Source organism: Nymphaea colorata, chromosome 10, assembly GCF_008831285.2.
Source record: "Nymphaea colorata isolate Beijing-Zhang1983 chromosome 10, ASM883128v2, whole genome shotgun sequence".
Lineage (NCBI taxonomy): Eukaryota > Viridiplantae > Streptophyta > Magnoliopsida > Nymphaeales > Nymphaeaceae > Nymphaea > Nymphaea colorata.
The window spans coordinates 18,874,251-18,889,398 of record NC_045147.1 but is presented as its reverse complement, the minus strand read 5'-3'; the positions used below and the strand labels follow the sequence as shown (position 1 = coordinate 18,889,398).

At 38.1% G+C, this 15,148-nt stretch overlaps 1 protein-coding gene across 6 annotated transcripts in view; it reads left to right on the top strand.

The window, feature by feature from the left end:
• LOC116262317 (uncharacterized) overlaps positions 1-14,885 on the top strand; it is a 28,257-nt gene extending 13,372 nt beyond the window's left edge. For 5 of the 6 annotated variants that reach the window (XM_031641565.2, XM_050079993.1, XM_050079992.1 and 2 more), the window contains 9 exons: positions 729-797; positions 887-951; positions 7,667-7,836; positions 8,039-8,117; positions 11,320-11,575; positions 11,948-11,993; positions 13,047-13,155; positions 14,333-14,395; positions 14,506-14,885. In XM_031641565.2, the coding sequence (XP_031497425.1) occupies positions 729-797; positions 887-951; positions 7,667-7,836; positions 8,039-8,117; positions 11,320-11,575; positions 11,948-11,993; positions 13,047-13,155; positions 14,333-14,395; positions 14,506-14,586 (938 nt within the window). In that variant the 3' untranslated portion in view covers positions 14,587-14,885. Of the gene's footprint in view, positions 1-728; positions 798-886; positions 952-7,666; positions 7,837-8,038; positions 8,118-11,319; positions 11,576-11,947; positions 11,994-13,046; positions 13,156-14,332; positions 14,396-14,505 lie in introns of those variants that run through there. The other variant, XM_050079995.1, reaches the window with a different exon arrangement.
• The last annotated feature ends 263 nt before the right edge of the window (positions 14,886-15,148 follow it).

The following is a 15,148-nucleotide window of genomic DNA, read 5'->3' as shown; positions in this document are numbered from 1 at the left end:
CCTGCCAAAAGGAAATGTGAAGCATAACCAACATGGGAGTGATGTATGATATGAATGCCTTGAAATCAGATTGCTTCTTTGTTATAGACCTCTAGTGCATGTTTTTTGTATTCTCCAAGAGGTCAATTTCCTTCTAACGTACTCAATATCTAAAAGGTTGATTTTCTTTTCTTTGGAGATTCTTTGCAACATTACTGTAGGAGATCACATGATAACGTCCATGCATAGCATAAAGGATGGCTTCTCTATGTCTGATACCATAATTTCCAATCTCTAGGTCAACAGAGAAAGGTTTATGATGAATCCAGTATAAACTTCCTGATGCTTCTTTCTCTTAGGCCTCAAGTAGCAACTTTTATGAGTAAAGGAAAATGTAAATGATGGATTCATTCTTGTCATCTTCAATGATTTGTATGCTGAATGCATGGCATGGAGGGCTGCTTTATGTAAATGGGCCATAACCATTACCCTACTATTATGTAGTCGTGGAATCTTACTGGAGAATTTTTAGGTAACTCTATTCACCTGTTTCTTGGCAACACTCTTTTTGGATATATGTTGATTGGTGTTGACAGTTGTATCCGTTTTTCAGACAATCCTGTATCTCTGGGTAATGATAATTTGCATCAGTTGGAGTTTGGACCTTCAATTTATGGTCACGTTTTAAGATGTCCTATTGTGGATCTTTGGATGGTCTGATCCAACTTTCTCATCTGCTCTTTCAACAGTGCATGGTGGAATTGGTGAGGATGGTACACTTCAATCTATGCTGGCAGCTGCTGGAGTACCTTATACAGGTGAGAGATTTTGCACACATTTCAACCTTGTTATGCTGCAACATTTAAAATTTGTTCTTAACTCTAGTCCTTACTTCCTCTTCCTGCAGGTCCTGGTGTCATGGCTTCTAAGACTTGCATGGACAAAGTGGCTACATCCTTATGTCTTTCTCATGTACGAAAGTTGGCAAAACGATATAGTTTATTTTCCTTCTGTTTATTGTACATTCCGTACCTCTGCACCACCTTGTTATTTGTGACTTCCTGATTGAACACGTATTGATAATTTGAAGTGGTGCCATAAAATCCCTTTTTGGAATCAGTCATAGGGCAGTCAGCATTTGAATCTACATGTAACTACAGTAAAAAAACATTCATGGCATGGAGAAGATGTTGAACAAGAAAAGTTTTATGTTTTAGGAGGTTCCTTGTAATATTAAAGAGTTATAAGATCTCTTTAATATTTTCCTTATTTCCCATTGAGTTATTTTGTAAATCCCTTTTTACCCTAATCTCTTTTATAAGAGAGATGAGGGTTATCGTAATGAAAAGATCAAAAGGTTCAATCTCACGGCAGCTTCTCTCTCTCACTCTCTTCTTCTCCGCTGCAACATGGTATCAGAGCTACGGACGTGACTGGAGACTTGAAGCACACAGCCAGCGCGCGGACGTGACGCACACCGTCGGCGATCCTCCGTCTCCTTTCAGGCTTGATCTCTTCTACTTCTTCCGTTTTCTTTCTCCTTCACCTCTCGCCTGTTCTAGTTGCTGTTTTCCAGCAACGGAACAGTGTGGAGGAGTCTATTCACGCTAGGAGAGATGCGTGAATAGACTCCAGCCGTGGATTTTTCAGAAGTGTATATAGTATCGCAGCTGTGTGGGAGTCTGCGCTGATTAATCGCCTATGATTTGATATGTTAAATGATCAACGCAGCCAAGTGGAGGACTGCTATCTAGGACGTCTATGGCAAGTTTATGTTGATGGTTTTATTTGCTGTCGTTATTCATGATCTGTGAAGGATAAACTGTGGTACAACAGCGTTAGATGCATAAATAGATAAGTCGTTGGTCAGCGCAAACAATACAAACAGTGGGGATTCGTTTTCAGTTGTGGGCTTGCTGGTAGCAGCGTTTTTCTGTCTTCAGATTGCAGTCTTCTTTGTTGTGGTATTGCTGTCAACAGTTGGACAGCAGGTTGATTGTTTCTGCGCATCTAACGTTGCCGTGTGGGACGTCTGTTCTTGTTGATCAGTTTCTTTTTCAATAGAAATATATATATATTCTCTCGCTATTGGTGGTTGATCTCTTGTGGACAGATTTATGATGGCTGAAAGTAATAAATCTGATTTTTCTCATGAAGTTAAAAGTGGAGGAAATCCATTTTCGTATGGTTCTACTGTAAAGTTAGATGGATCTAACTATGAGATTTGGTCTCGTGTGTTTATGATGTCTGTGATTGGACATCAAAAGGAGCATGTTATAGAAGAAAACGAACCTGTTGAAAAGAGTGGAAAATATAGTTCATGGAAGGGAGATAATAATATTGTCATGTCATGGATCATGAATAGTGTGCAACCCCAAATTGCATCAACTATTGCATACTACACCTCGGCTAAGCAAATGTGGGATTTCTTGAAACAGACTTACTCGAATGACAGGAATATTAGCAAAATATTGCAGGTAGAGGAGGAACTACTTAATCTGCAACAGGGTGACCAAAGTCTTGCTCAGTACTTCGCTTCCCTTAAGTCCATCTCTGAGTGACTTAAAGCATTACGTCCTCCATGTCCAACATGTTATAAGACCCATGGTGAACAGTCTATGGTTGCGAAATTCCTACAGGGTCTCTCCTCTGAATATGCAGTAGCAAAGGCTCAGATGTTGACTGGAGTAGAAATTCCTGATCTAGCTGAAGCCTACAACAGGCTTAGTCGTCTTGCTGTGACCCTCTCTTCACCGGCCAGTGATATCCATGCCTCTGCCTTAGCAGCTTCAGGAGGACGTGGACGCGGTTTCTTCAGGGGAAGAGGCATGGGCCGTGGGTCAGGAGGAGGTCGGGGGAGATTTCAGTGCACTTATTGTGGGAAAATAGGTCATTTGGAAGACAGATGTTGGGATAAACATGGTCGTCCTACTGCAGCGCCATTCTTAGGAAGAAATGTTACATCAAAGCTGGAGAAGAACTCTTTACAGTCTTCTATTGGAGCGGCCCAAGCAGCGTCATCAGTAGTAAATGGGTCTTTATCTTCTTCTCAGCCTGAGACAATGACTGTGAGTATCAATAAGTCAGAGTATGAGGACTTTCTAGCACACAGATCTACTCAGCCATCGGCCTCCACAGTTATGACTGACAGCGCTATGTCTGTTGACACTATCTCACATGATATATGTACTACTTGGATTATTGATTCAGGGCATCGAGGCACTTTTGTAGTACGCCTTCTATGTTTACTGTGCTACACTCACTACCTCAGATACGTCATGTGAGACTTGCAGATGGTAGATTGTCACCCATTATGGGATATGGAGATATCAAGATCTCTCAATCTATGACTATTCCCAATGTGTTATATGCTCCTAAGTTTCCCACAAATTTGTTATTTGTTGGACAATTGGTTAATGATTTACATTGTCGTGTTACGTTTGACTCTGGTTTATGTTCATTTCAGGACTTGCCAACTGGGAAGACGATTGGTGGAGGCTATGAGAAAGGGGACATCTACTTCCTGTCGGATCCCGTGGGTATTGCAGCATCATCGATCACATCGTTGTCCTCCTCGTTCCAGTGGCATCTCAGACTTGGTCATCCATCTGTCTCCAAGCTCCGTCATCTCCTTCCACATCTCTCCTTACCAGAGTCGTTCCAGTGTGAAGCTTGTCAACTTGGCAAACACACTCGTAGTAGTTATTCATCAAGTCTTAGTACGTCCAGTTGTGGACTATTTGATCTTCTTCATGTTGATGTGTGGGGTCCTAGCAGAGTTGCTAGTAGGTCAAGATTTCGTTATTTTCTTGTCATCGTAGATGATTATTCTCGAGTCACCTGGGTTTTTCTTTTGAAGGAAAGGTCTGAAGTCGTATGTACTCTCAAAAACCTTATTATTGAAATAAAGACCCAGTTTGGTATTCTTGTTAAAAACATTCGCACTTATAATGCTCTTGAGTTTAAGGCATCTACCTTAATGAAGTTTTACTCAGATAATGGCATTTCTCCTTAGTTTACATGTCCCCATACTTCCCAGCAAAATGGAATAGTTGAGCGAAAACATCGTCAACTTTTAAATGTGGCTCGTTCCCTTATGCTTCATACTAATCTCCCTGCATATTTTTGGGGAGATGCTATTCTTACTGCTTGCTACTTAACCAATCGTTTACCCTCATCCTCCATTGATAACCAGATCCCCATTAAACTTGTGCACCCACAAAGATCTTTGTTTCCAGTGGCTCCCAAAGTATTTGGTTGCACATGCTTTGTTCACATTCTTGGACCCACACGTGACAAATTGGGAGCCCAAGCCATTAAATGCGTTTTCATTGGCTACTCCAGAAACCATAAAGGCTACAAATGCTTTGATCCCTTGACTCAAAAAGAGTATATCAGTGCGGATGTCACATTCTTTGAGTCTCAACCTTATTATAGCCTCACTCCTATGTCTACTGAGATGCCACGGTCTCCAGACCCACTACCTATTCCTCCTATTCCTTTGGAGTCGTTCCCTGTTGAATCTCCTTCGTCTGTTGTGTCCAAGTTTCGTGATCCACCGCTGGTCTACACACGTCGACAGGACCCTTCTCATAATCTTTTGCCAACCGTTTCTCAGGAGGTAAGTACATCTGAAGCGCATAGCCCTACTCATTCTGATCCTTGTCAAGACTTACCTATTGCTCTTCGCAAAGGCAGACGGCAATGTACTTTACATCCTATATCTCATTTTGTGTCTACTGATGGGGTTAGTAAAAATATGCAACAATTCATTCATGCTTTGGCTGCTCATACAGTTCCTACGTGTCACCAGCAGGCCTTATTAGACACCCAATGGAGACGGGCTATGCAAGATGAGATGGATGCCTTAGTGCAGAGGGGCACTTGGGAACTTGTTGATCCTCCTCCTCGATGTGATATTGTTGGCTCAAAGTGGGTATTCACAGTTAAGTATAATTCTGATGGTTCTTTGGAACGATACAAAGCTCGATTGATTGCTAAGGGCTACACGCAGACCTACGGTGTGGATTTCTTTGAGACCTTCTCTCCAGTTGCTCGGTTGGGAACCATTCGTCTTATTATTTCTGTGGCTGTCCACCATGACTGACACATGTATCAACTGGATGTCAAAAACGCCTTTTTGTATGGTGATCTTGATGAGACTGTCTATATGCAACAACCACCAGGATTTGAACGACAGGGGGAGTGTGGAAAAGTGTGCAAGCTGAAGAAAGCTATTTATGGACTCAAACAGAGTCCTCGTGCGTGGTTTCACAAGTTTTCCGAGGTAGTCTCACAGTGTGGCTTTGTGAGATCTCCTCTTGATCATTCCTTGTTTATCAAGAAGGCTTCCCGAGGTATAACTGTTCTCGTGGTTTATGTTGATGATATTATCCTGACGGGTGATTCTGATCAAGAAATTTCTGATGCAAAGTTGTTTCTTCAAAAACACTTTGTGACGAAAGATCTGGGTCCTCTACGATACTTCTTGGGAATAGAAGTTGCTCGCAATGGGGAGGGTGTTGTTCTCTCTCAACGGAAATATGTTCTTGATTTATTGCAGGACACAGGGATGCTAGGAGCTAAACCAGCAAATTTACCTATGAATCCACGTATACATCTTCATGATGACCAAACAGAATTAGTGGATTCTAGATCTTACAGATCCCTTATTGGAAAACTTCTCTATGTTACCGTGACAAGACCAGACATTAGTTTTGCAGTTGGAAAACTAAGTCAATTTATGGAAAAACCAAGGAAAGTTCATTGGGATGCTGCTTTGATGGTGGTTAAATATCTGAAATCTTCTCCTGGCAAAGGCCTTTTGTTCACAAAAGGCAAGACTCTGGAAGTGGAAGCCTATAGTGATGCTGATTATGCTGGCTCAGTAGAGGACAGAAAATCTACCACAGGATTTTGTGTATTTGTGGGAGGCAATCTCATATCGTGGAGAAGCAAAAAACAAGGTGTGGTGTCAAGATCTAGTGCAGAATCCGAATACAGATCTATGGCTCAAACAACAACAGAAATGACGTGGGCTAGATCCATGCTATCCAGCTTAAGTGTGTCAATCACACTTCCCATGAAGATGTATTGTGACAATCAAGCAGCCACACACATTGCAAACAATCCAGTTTTCCATGAAAGAACTAAACATATTGAGGTGGATTGCCATTACATTCGAGATCTCGTTCAAGCAGGAACCATTGCCACTGTTCATGTTCCTTCAGAAGATCAAGCTGCAGATATCTTCACCAAAGCTCTTCCTATTAGTGATTTCTCTAGATGTTGTGACAAGCTGAGCATGTTTAATATGTATGCTCCAGCTTGAGGGGGAGTGTTGAACAAGAAAAGTTTTATGTTTTAGGAGGTTCCTTGTAATATTAAAGAGTTATAAGATCTCTTTAATATTTTCCTTATTTTCCATTGAGTTATTTTGTAAATCCCTTTTTACCCTAATCTCTTTTATAAGAGAGATGAGGGTTATCGTAATGAAAAGATCAAAAGGTTCAATCTCACGGCAGCTTCTCTCTCTCACTCTCTTCTTCTCCGCTGCAACAGAAGATACAGCCATAAAGGAGTGTTGACTATTATTACAGTCTTAGGAATGATATAATAGAGCAATTTATGTAGCAGCTGCTAATTGTATTTCTGTTGGGCAACTTACTCATGCAAAATGAGATTTTGGTTTTCGAGCACATAGCTAGCTAGTTTTCTACATTTTTTCTATCATTTTTGGGAGTCTTGTAGCTGAAGAAACCATTAGCTTTCTATGATGCTATTGGTTCATCACTCTGCAAACGATTATATCCTTCACAATTTCATGGTTAGTTTTGCTGCAGAATTGTTTTTTCAAAGGCTTTGCATACATGGTCTAAACTTAAAATTTACATTTAACTTCTAAGAGTGCATGGGTCTAAGTGTTGATGGATCCTCTGTCTGAGGTTTTCCCCCCTTCAGTGAGAACCATGTGATGGTCTTGAACCTCTTCGTGCATATCCTGTGAACTGAGTTTTAACTATTTTTTCTTATCCTAGGAAATAAATATGGAAGCATTAGGATGTCATGTGACTGATGGTGCACGTTGCAGGTGAAGGGTGTGGGTGCTTTATTTTAGCAAAAATTTGATCAGTAACTTACCTAGATTTAGCTTAGTCACCTGCAATTTCCAATATTCATCAAATATAAAACTCATTTCAGCTTTGGACATGAATTTGAGTTTTAATGTTTCATGTAGGCGAACCTGATCTATCTTCTATTTGGTATATAAAATTCACCAGTACACTGTAAGCGATTTGATTCCTGTTTTGCACTAATGTTTTATATGGATTCTTTACATCTGAATGGACTTCAATGAGGCTTCAATATCTTCATACAAATCTGAGTTTCTGGCTCCAAGCACAGATGAAAAATGCTTTTAATTTCTATTGAACTCAAAATCAGCCTAGATGACTCATTTTCTGCTTTATGCTGAAGTGATGCCATTTTTGCCTAGCTGATATTTTTCTTCTGATGCACCATGTTGAGGTTCTAGATTGAGCTTTTTAGCTCTGAAGTGGCATGGAGCTAGACAGCTGGAGGATCTCCATGCAGAGTTCTTCTAATGCACTAGATAGAGATAGAGGCTTCTGATTATTTTTTCTTCTCTCTTCCTATGATCGTATTTGAACTTCCTTGTTACTTACAGCTGGCAAATTCAGGAGTCCTCACAATATGCAAAGATGTCAGAAGAAAAGAGGACATTCTCAGTGGTGCTTTGTCTGAACTCTGGCATGATTTGACAACAAGGCTTCAGTCTGAAACATTATGTGTCAAGCCAGCTAAAGATGGCTGCTCAACAGGAGTTGCCAGGTTATGGTAAGCAAACTAGTGAAATTGTTGATTCAACTGCTTGCTTGATCGTTCACTTTCTAATATTTACAAATTTTCAAGTCTCAAGGATTAGAAAAGTGATTTTGAAAGTGGGCGTGTATTTGTCATCCAACCAGCGTGATTTCCTGTGGCATCTGTTTATGCTTGATTGTTTGAGTGTTACATGTTATGGAAATATATTTTTCAGCTGTTCGGAGGATTTGATAATTTATGTAGATGCATTAAAGAGTTGTTTGCCACGATTGCCCAAGAACTGTTTGTCTAAGGTGAAGTATGATTCTCTACTACATCTGCATGAAGTGTTGATATTACTTTCTTGGATGTTTTTGAATTTATAGAGTTATTGATTGTGAAATATTGATATTAATTTCTTGGATTCTTTTAAGTTGTAAGGTCATCAATTGTGCTGTTGTAGCATTTGTTTCCATCTGCATGAAATGTTGATATTACTTTCTTGGAAAATTTTGAATTCATAAGGTCATCGATTGTGCTGTTTTGGCATTCCTTTTATGTACCTTTATGTTCATATGTTTCTAATATATTCCTTCTATTTTCTCATGGCTTATTACTGCTTGCTTCAACTAAGGAAGATGAAACCAGCCTACAGTGCTTGTGTTTTACTTTCTATTTTCCATTTTATATGGCATCAAAGCCAAATCCATAAGAAAGCAGACTTCAGATCAGTCTGAATCTTATCCAGCTGGGATTTGATCATTTGAGAGAGTGGTGGACATATTCTAGCAATATTGTAGCAGAGATGAAGCGACTTGGTAGGATGAATAGAAAACAAATGTGTAAATGTCTGTGTCTACTTCTATTTGAAGATTGGTTGAATTTAGCAGACCAAATTTTGTAATGGAGAAGTGATATACTGGGCATACTAATTGGTGAGGATAGAAGAGGAGAGAGCTATGGTGTACTCAAGCCAATTTGCACCTAATATTGAGGGACACATCCTTCCAGATGCTGAGGGCCCTTCCGTTGTTTTTTCTTATAGTGGAGGTGGTAAATCAACTTTTGCTGAGCGGGATGATCAGTTGTTATGGTATAGTAAGGAGAGGATGAACTTTACACATTCACAGTGTTACACTCTTCAACTTGCATGTTTGATAGGTGACATGCAACACCTTTCAATTGACATGATTAATCCTTTCGTGGCTGAGCTTATTGAAATAAATATCAGATATTGATCACTTAAACAAAGATTCAACAACTATTAGATTTATTCTCTCAGATATCCTTCCTTTCTTTAAACCAAAAGAACAAAGATGACTTGATCCCCAAACTACCATTTTGGATATTTCTTATTATCCTGGTTCCGACCTAATGCTCAAGTACTAGGTGCTATGGTGCTGAAGTAACTCCTGCCTGGGCATAAGTGTCATGTTGAGAAGATTCATCACGTGCAGTGTGAAAATGGTTTCATTAAAGCAGTGTCACAGAAAACATATTTTATTCGGAAAAAACGCAAAATAAAATGTTAAAAACAAGTCAGCTGAAAAAAGGGGAAAAAATCATGTTTTTTTGAAAAAAATCCAAAATGAAAAAAATGCATTTTATTCACGTTTTTTTGCCTTTTTTCTTTCTTTTTTTTCTCAATTTTTACATTTTTTGGTTACCAGTTTTTTATTTTTTAATTTTTAAAATTTGTCGAGAGTTTCCTTAGAAAAACAACTTTGCTGTATTATATAAGAGAAAAACTTCATCGTTTTATACCCGAAAATGATATTTGTGACTTTGAGCACTTGAGCGGCCATCTTGGCTGGGTGGCTTTTTTGTATTGTATATTTAACTACTACAGACTAAAAAGACTTCGGGTCTCCACAGCAGACCTAGATGAGCTGTGCAATGTTGTGAACAATCCCCTCTTTATGTCTTCTTTCAGAGTCTTAGTCCAGGATAACTGATAGTATATGAACCTTTAGCCAGAAACTTTTGTGGGTACAAGCTCCTGCCAGAGGAGGTGTTACATGTGTTGACATGGTGGTTCTTCTTGTCATTCAAAAGGGGCTCCGCGATGATGTAGCAGTGGTGGTTTATGTTCCCTATGGTTCTGTCTGGAATGTAGTTGTTTAGGCATCAAGCACTGCAAGATGGAGTGATGAGCTTTGTCATAAATTTGGTTATAGGATCTGCCTGTGTGGATTGTCTCAGGGGAGTGAATTGGGTACCACCAGCATACAAGAAAGAAAATGCTGGTGTTGTAAAAATGAGCTTCAGCTTGAGTTGAATGTGTATCATATAGGATTGTGGTCAAATGTGAAAGAATAATGCTATTTTTATGTAGCTAGCTTTCATTTACAAGGAGTGAATTTCTTTACTGTTACGTGCAAAGGACGCTCATTCTGATCACCTTTTTCCTGGAACCAAGTCATTCATGACTTCCTCAGGGGTATCTCAGACCCAACTTATTTTCTGCATGAGTAACTTCCAGCTTCTCCCCTTAATAACTATGACTTAAAAGTAAGGAAATTCAGGTATCATTAGTGTTTTGTGCAGCAAGTAAGTAGCAATTGGCTAATGTCCACTCATTTACTATGAACTCTCAAAATAAATGCTGCTTTGGCTTTGCTTTTAGGTGTCTTTGTAAGCTGGTCTATTTGGTAATTGCAACTTTATATAAAGTTACAAATATCATCGATATTTTGAAAAAATTGTGTTTTTATTGCATCAACAACACCAAATGGTTTTAGATGAAATCTCTCAATGGTTTCAAATTGTTGCCAAAAATATTTATTATAACTATATCACAATATTTTCCCTTTTTCTATAAAAAGTCAGTTTTTAGTGTAAATTAGTGTACGTTTCCTTTTTGTGTTCTTCATTTTAAACTATGTTGAACCTTTATTGGTATATAGGTTATAAAAATAGGACAAGCTCCTTTTTTCATTTTTGTAATTAATTTTTTTAGTCCTGAGATTTTTCCCAAGAAATTATCTTTTGCTGAAAAATACCTGATAGAAATCTCACATATAAAGCAAGGAACTGTATTCATGGCTATAATGTAGACTGAGTCTTTGATATCTAATCTCTATGAATCAAGTATTAACTTGTCTGCTCCAGTTATGATGTGGATTACTGCATCCACTGCTTGAATTCTGTATGATACGGGTGTTGCAGAAACATGAGGTGCTTAAAATGTTTCACCTCAGTAATGTCTTAAAGCTGTAGATTTGTCTAGTTACCTTGCTAACATCTTGATAGAAAAAAATATTTTATGTTCAGGTTCTTCGTTACATTTAAGGTCATAGCCTATTGATCAACTAGTGAATTTGGGATTTCTTAAATGATTGGTGGACTTTCCTCCTAATGTTTCTGTTATGCATTCATAACTGACTTCTGTTATGCATTCATAACTGGCTTTATTGGAGGCAGCAACTATCATGCATACCGCTGTCTAATGTTTTCAGAGAAGATTTCTCTTCTGTTCCTACTCTTGGTTCATTGACATCATTGTTTATGTTTTAGGCACATGGGGTTATTGAGATGCCAAATCCGCCACCTGAGTTCTTAATCTTTGAACCTTTCATAGAGACCAATGAGATTACTGTTTCTTACAAGCGGGAGGATGCTAATTCTTGTGTTCTCAATTGGGAAGGACATAGTAGGTGGATTGAAATCACGGTTGGTGTTGTTGGAAAGCGTGGAGCTGTACACTCTCTGACTCCTAGCATCACTGTTAAAGAATCTGGGGATATTTTGTCACTGGAGGAGAAATTTCAAGGTAAGCCTTAATCTTCTCATTAATTTTCTCTTTGATTTCTGATATTCAAGCAAATGGTACTGAAAGCTGTCCAAATGTTAAATTTATTATTTATGATGCACCTGAAAGCTGTTATTATTTATATCATTATACATTATCCTACCGTATGATCATAACCATATCTCTGTCAAATAGGATTAAATATGTTCACTGACCATTTGTATGTGCTTTCCCTTGTTATCAAGTATATGATAAGTTTTCATCATTGATTTCTTGTAACTGCCATCAATGATGGTTTCAAATTTTAATTTTCCAATGAAAATGATCCTTTTGCTCCTGAAAAGTTTAGCTGTCCTTTGTCTCTATCTGAAGCGTGATACTGCTTTTTAACAGGAGGCACTGGCATAAACCTTACACCACCTCCTGAGTCAATAATCAGGTCTGCGAAAGCTGTTGTTCCATTGCTCCTTTCATATATGTATTATTTCCTTGTGGTGGTTGCTATTTGACCTTTGGTTATTCTCATTAATTGTTTTCATTAATTTCTCTTACAAGTGTGTCCATAATACTTCTTTTTTGTCTTTGGATTTTCCACTTCACATTAGAAGAACAGCTTTTGTTGCCATTTCCGTGAAACAGAAATGGCATCTAAATGGATATAAAGCTGATGTTCCTGGAAAATAGTTATTGCATTATTTTGAATGACAGTTTGGTGAGAAGGGGATCGGTAATAATGTCTTACTCTAAAATTCTATATGACATGGCAAGACAGGCTGCTGCACCTGAGTTGATTTGGGTATAGGGACAGTGTGGGTGGGGCTCTTGTCATTTGATGTATGTATTCTGTACACTCTAATGCAATTGTATATATGCATATGTGCGTTGGGATCTAGAACCCTGGCTTTTAATAATCTTAACAACTGTAACATTTGAATCTATCTCTTTCCTCATTCAATGCGTAACTGTGAGCATTCAATGTGGAGCAAGATAGGGAGGTTTGTCAGCACATACTTTCCTAAAAGCTTGTATGTCATTGTGGCAACGCTACATGTCTCACATCCAAGCTCTTTTGGGAAAATACTGCACCAGCACTTGTGTCATGTGACATAGATCTACATTCTACATCAATCACCATATGGATTTTGGCAATTTATGAAATTAACTACTCTCTTAACTGCTTTATGCTAGTCAATTTGGGCAACTTGCATATTTCTTTGTATTTCACATACAACTTTGTCTTTCCTCTGCAATCTTCAAAATTAGTGACTCTTGAATGCTTATCATGTATCGTGTACACTGGAAAGAAGAGCGCCCTAGTATCAGCTGGTAAGAGCACCTTTTCCTTAGGCGATAAGCTTGAGCATTCTTTTAGGAAAAAAACTGCTTTATGGATGCTTTTATGGTGTGTCAAGATCCCATCAAAATTTTGTCGTCTGACAAAATATGAATTTTTTCTTATAAAATGTGCCTGAAATATGTGTATACATTTCAGAAATGAAGCCTTGGCAAGGTGTAAGGAACACATCGAGCTCATTGCTAATACGCTGGGTCTGGAAGGGTTTTCTAGGATTGATGCTTTTGTCCATGTAGACACTGGAGAAGTAAATTTTGCTTACTACTGAAATTTACTTTTCATTTCTCCTTTAATACTCTACTGCCTTATGCATGTACTGTCAAAATTTGATTACATGGTCACTGCAATTAGTTCAAACATCAGAAAAGTAGCAAGGGAATAACTTTTTCTTGATGTAGTCATATTCATGTTTATGGGTGGGACAAGCAATTGCAAGCCCTTTGCCAATTGTTTACATTTTAATGCAGTTGTGTATGTGTGTTAGAATCTAGATCCTGACTTCAATAATCCTAACAACCATAACACTTGAATCTACCTCGTTCCCAGTAGAGTGCCTAGTAGTGAGTATTCAATGTGGTGCAAGGTAGAGCGGGCTGTCACAATCTGGTTTCTTAAAAGCTTGGATGTCGTTGTGGCAAGGCTGTGAGTCTGACATTTTTTAGTTATTCTTGTGGAAAAAATAATCAAGTCAAGCATAAGGAGATAAAAACTGACTATTTATTGAAAGTTGCTTATGTTTGTTAAAGTGCGACTACCAAATTTGTTTTATCTGAACAAAGTTACTTCATTACTTCTAATAGGTTGTGGTTGACATGTATATTGCAATACCAGATCTATTTTCATGAGATTTAAATCCACCTAAAGATTATAGTAATCATAAAGGAAAAAAGAAAAAAACTCATACCATGCACTGGTGGTCCTGATGTTTGTTTCATGAAACATAAGTTCAAAGCTGCAGTTATTCTGCTGGTATGTTCAACAGAAGAAGGTTTTCTAAATTTATTTTGAGAAAAAGCATATAGATTGCTTGATTTTTTTATTTTTAATTTCACAAAATATCGTGCACATGCAACACAAAAAAACGTACACAATTGCGTTTAGGTTTTTAAACAGTGTATATTTATGTTGATCTTGTTCATATCACCTAAAATCAATCAAGTATCATGTAAGAGATTTAAAAATGTGGCGTTAGATTTGGAAGATGGTGTCAGGACGTTTAAATGTAATTAGATCTAGATCTAGATATCCATTGGGTTGGTTGCATGAGTGAAAGAACGTAAACCAACTAGATATCTGATTACTAGTTAGATTTAGTGTTCTATTGTTGTCTAATTTTCAGTTTTATAACTATTGGCTATCTGAATTTTTCCATATTTTCTCTCATTGCCTCGTTTTCCTTTCCTTTTCCATGTCATAATGTTTAGGTCATGATCATAGAGGTTAACACTGTGCCTGGTATGACTCCTTCCACAGTTCTTATCCACCAGGCAAGAGCAAAAACTCCACCATAGCTTTTTTCCTTTTGGGTGCTGATATTTTAAGTGACTACTTGAGTGCTATTAGTTTCATACCATTGACCTTAAAATGAACCTTCCAGGCATTGGCAGAGAATCCACCTATGTTCCCGCAGCAGTTCTTCCGCACCTTGCTTGACTTGGCTATGCAGAGATCTGTCTAAACTTTCTTTTGGTTGGCTCTTCATGTGTTTATGGTTTTGCTTTCCAGGAAACTGTGTCGAACCTTATTGAGAAAGGGACATTGATGTTGTTGGTGGTACTTGTGCTTAGAACATTATTGCTTGTTGCTTATTTAAATGTGAGTGATGGTACTTTGCTTTCCGAAAGTGCAAAATTCCGTTAAAGAAGAGACAAAACTTTGCTGTAATTTTCTCTTGTTGAGATCCTGACTAATCGGCTGATTAGTCTGACTAGTCGAGTGGGTTATCAACCAACTTGTGTTTATGTATTTATTTATTTATCGACCAACTTGTATATATATATATATGTATATATACATATGTACATTGATTGGTTTATTTTATTTTCCGTATAAATATATATATTTATTTATTTATACGATCAACTTGGACCCTGTCGGACCGACTAGTCCTGAATAGTCAGTCTTGTTAGGATTTTGAATGATCTCTCTTGTTTCCAATTTCGACGACTTGGACTGTTCTAAAGTCACCCAAGTTTAACATGTATTGTCGTCTTTACAGATCAATCTTTCCATGTGGACAG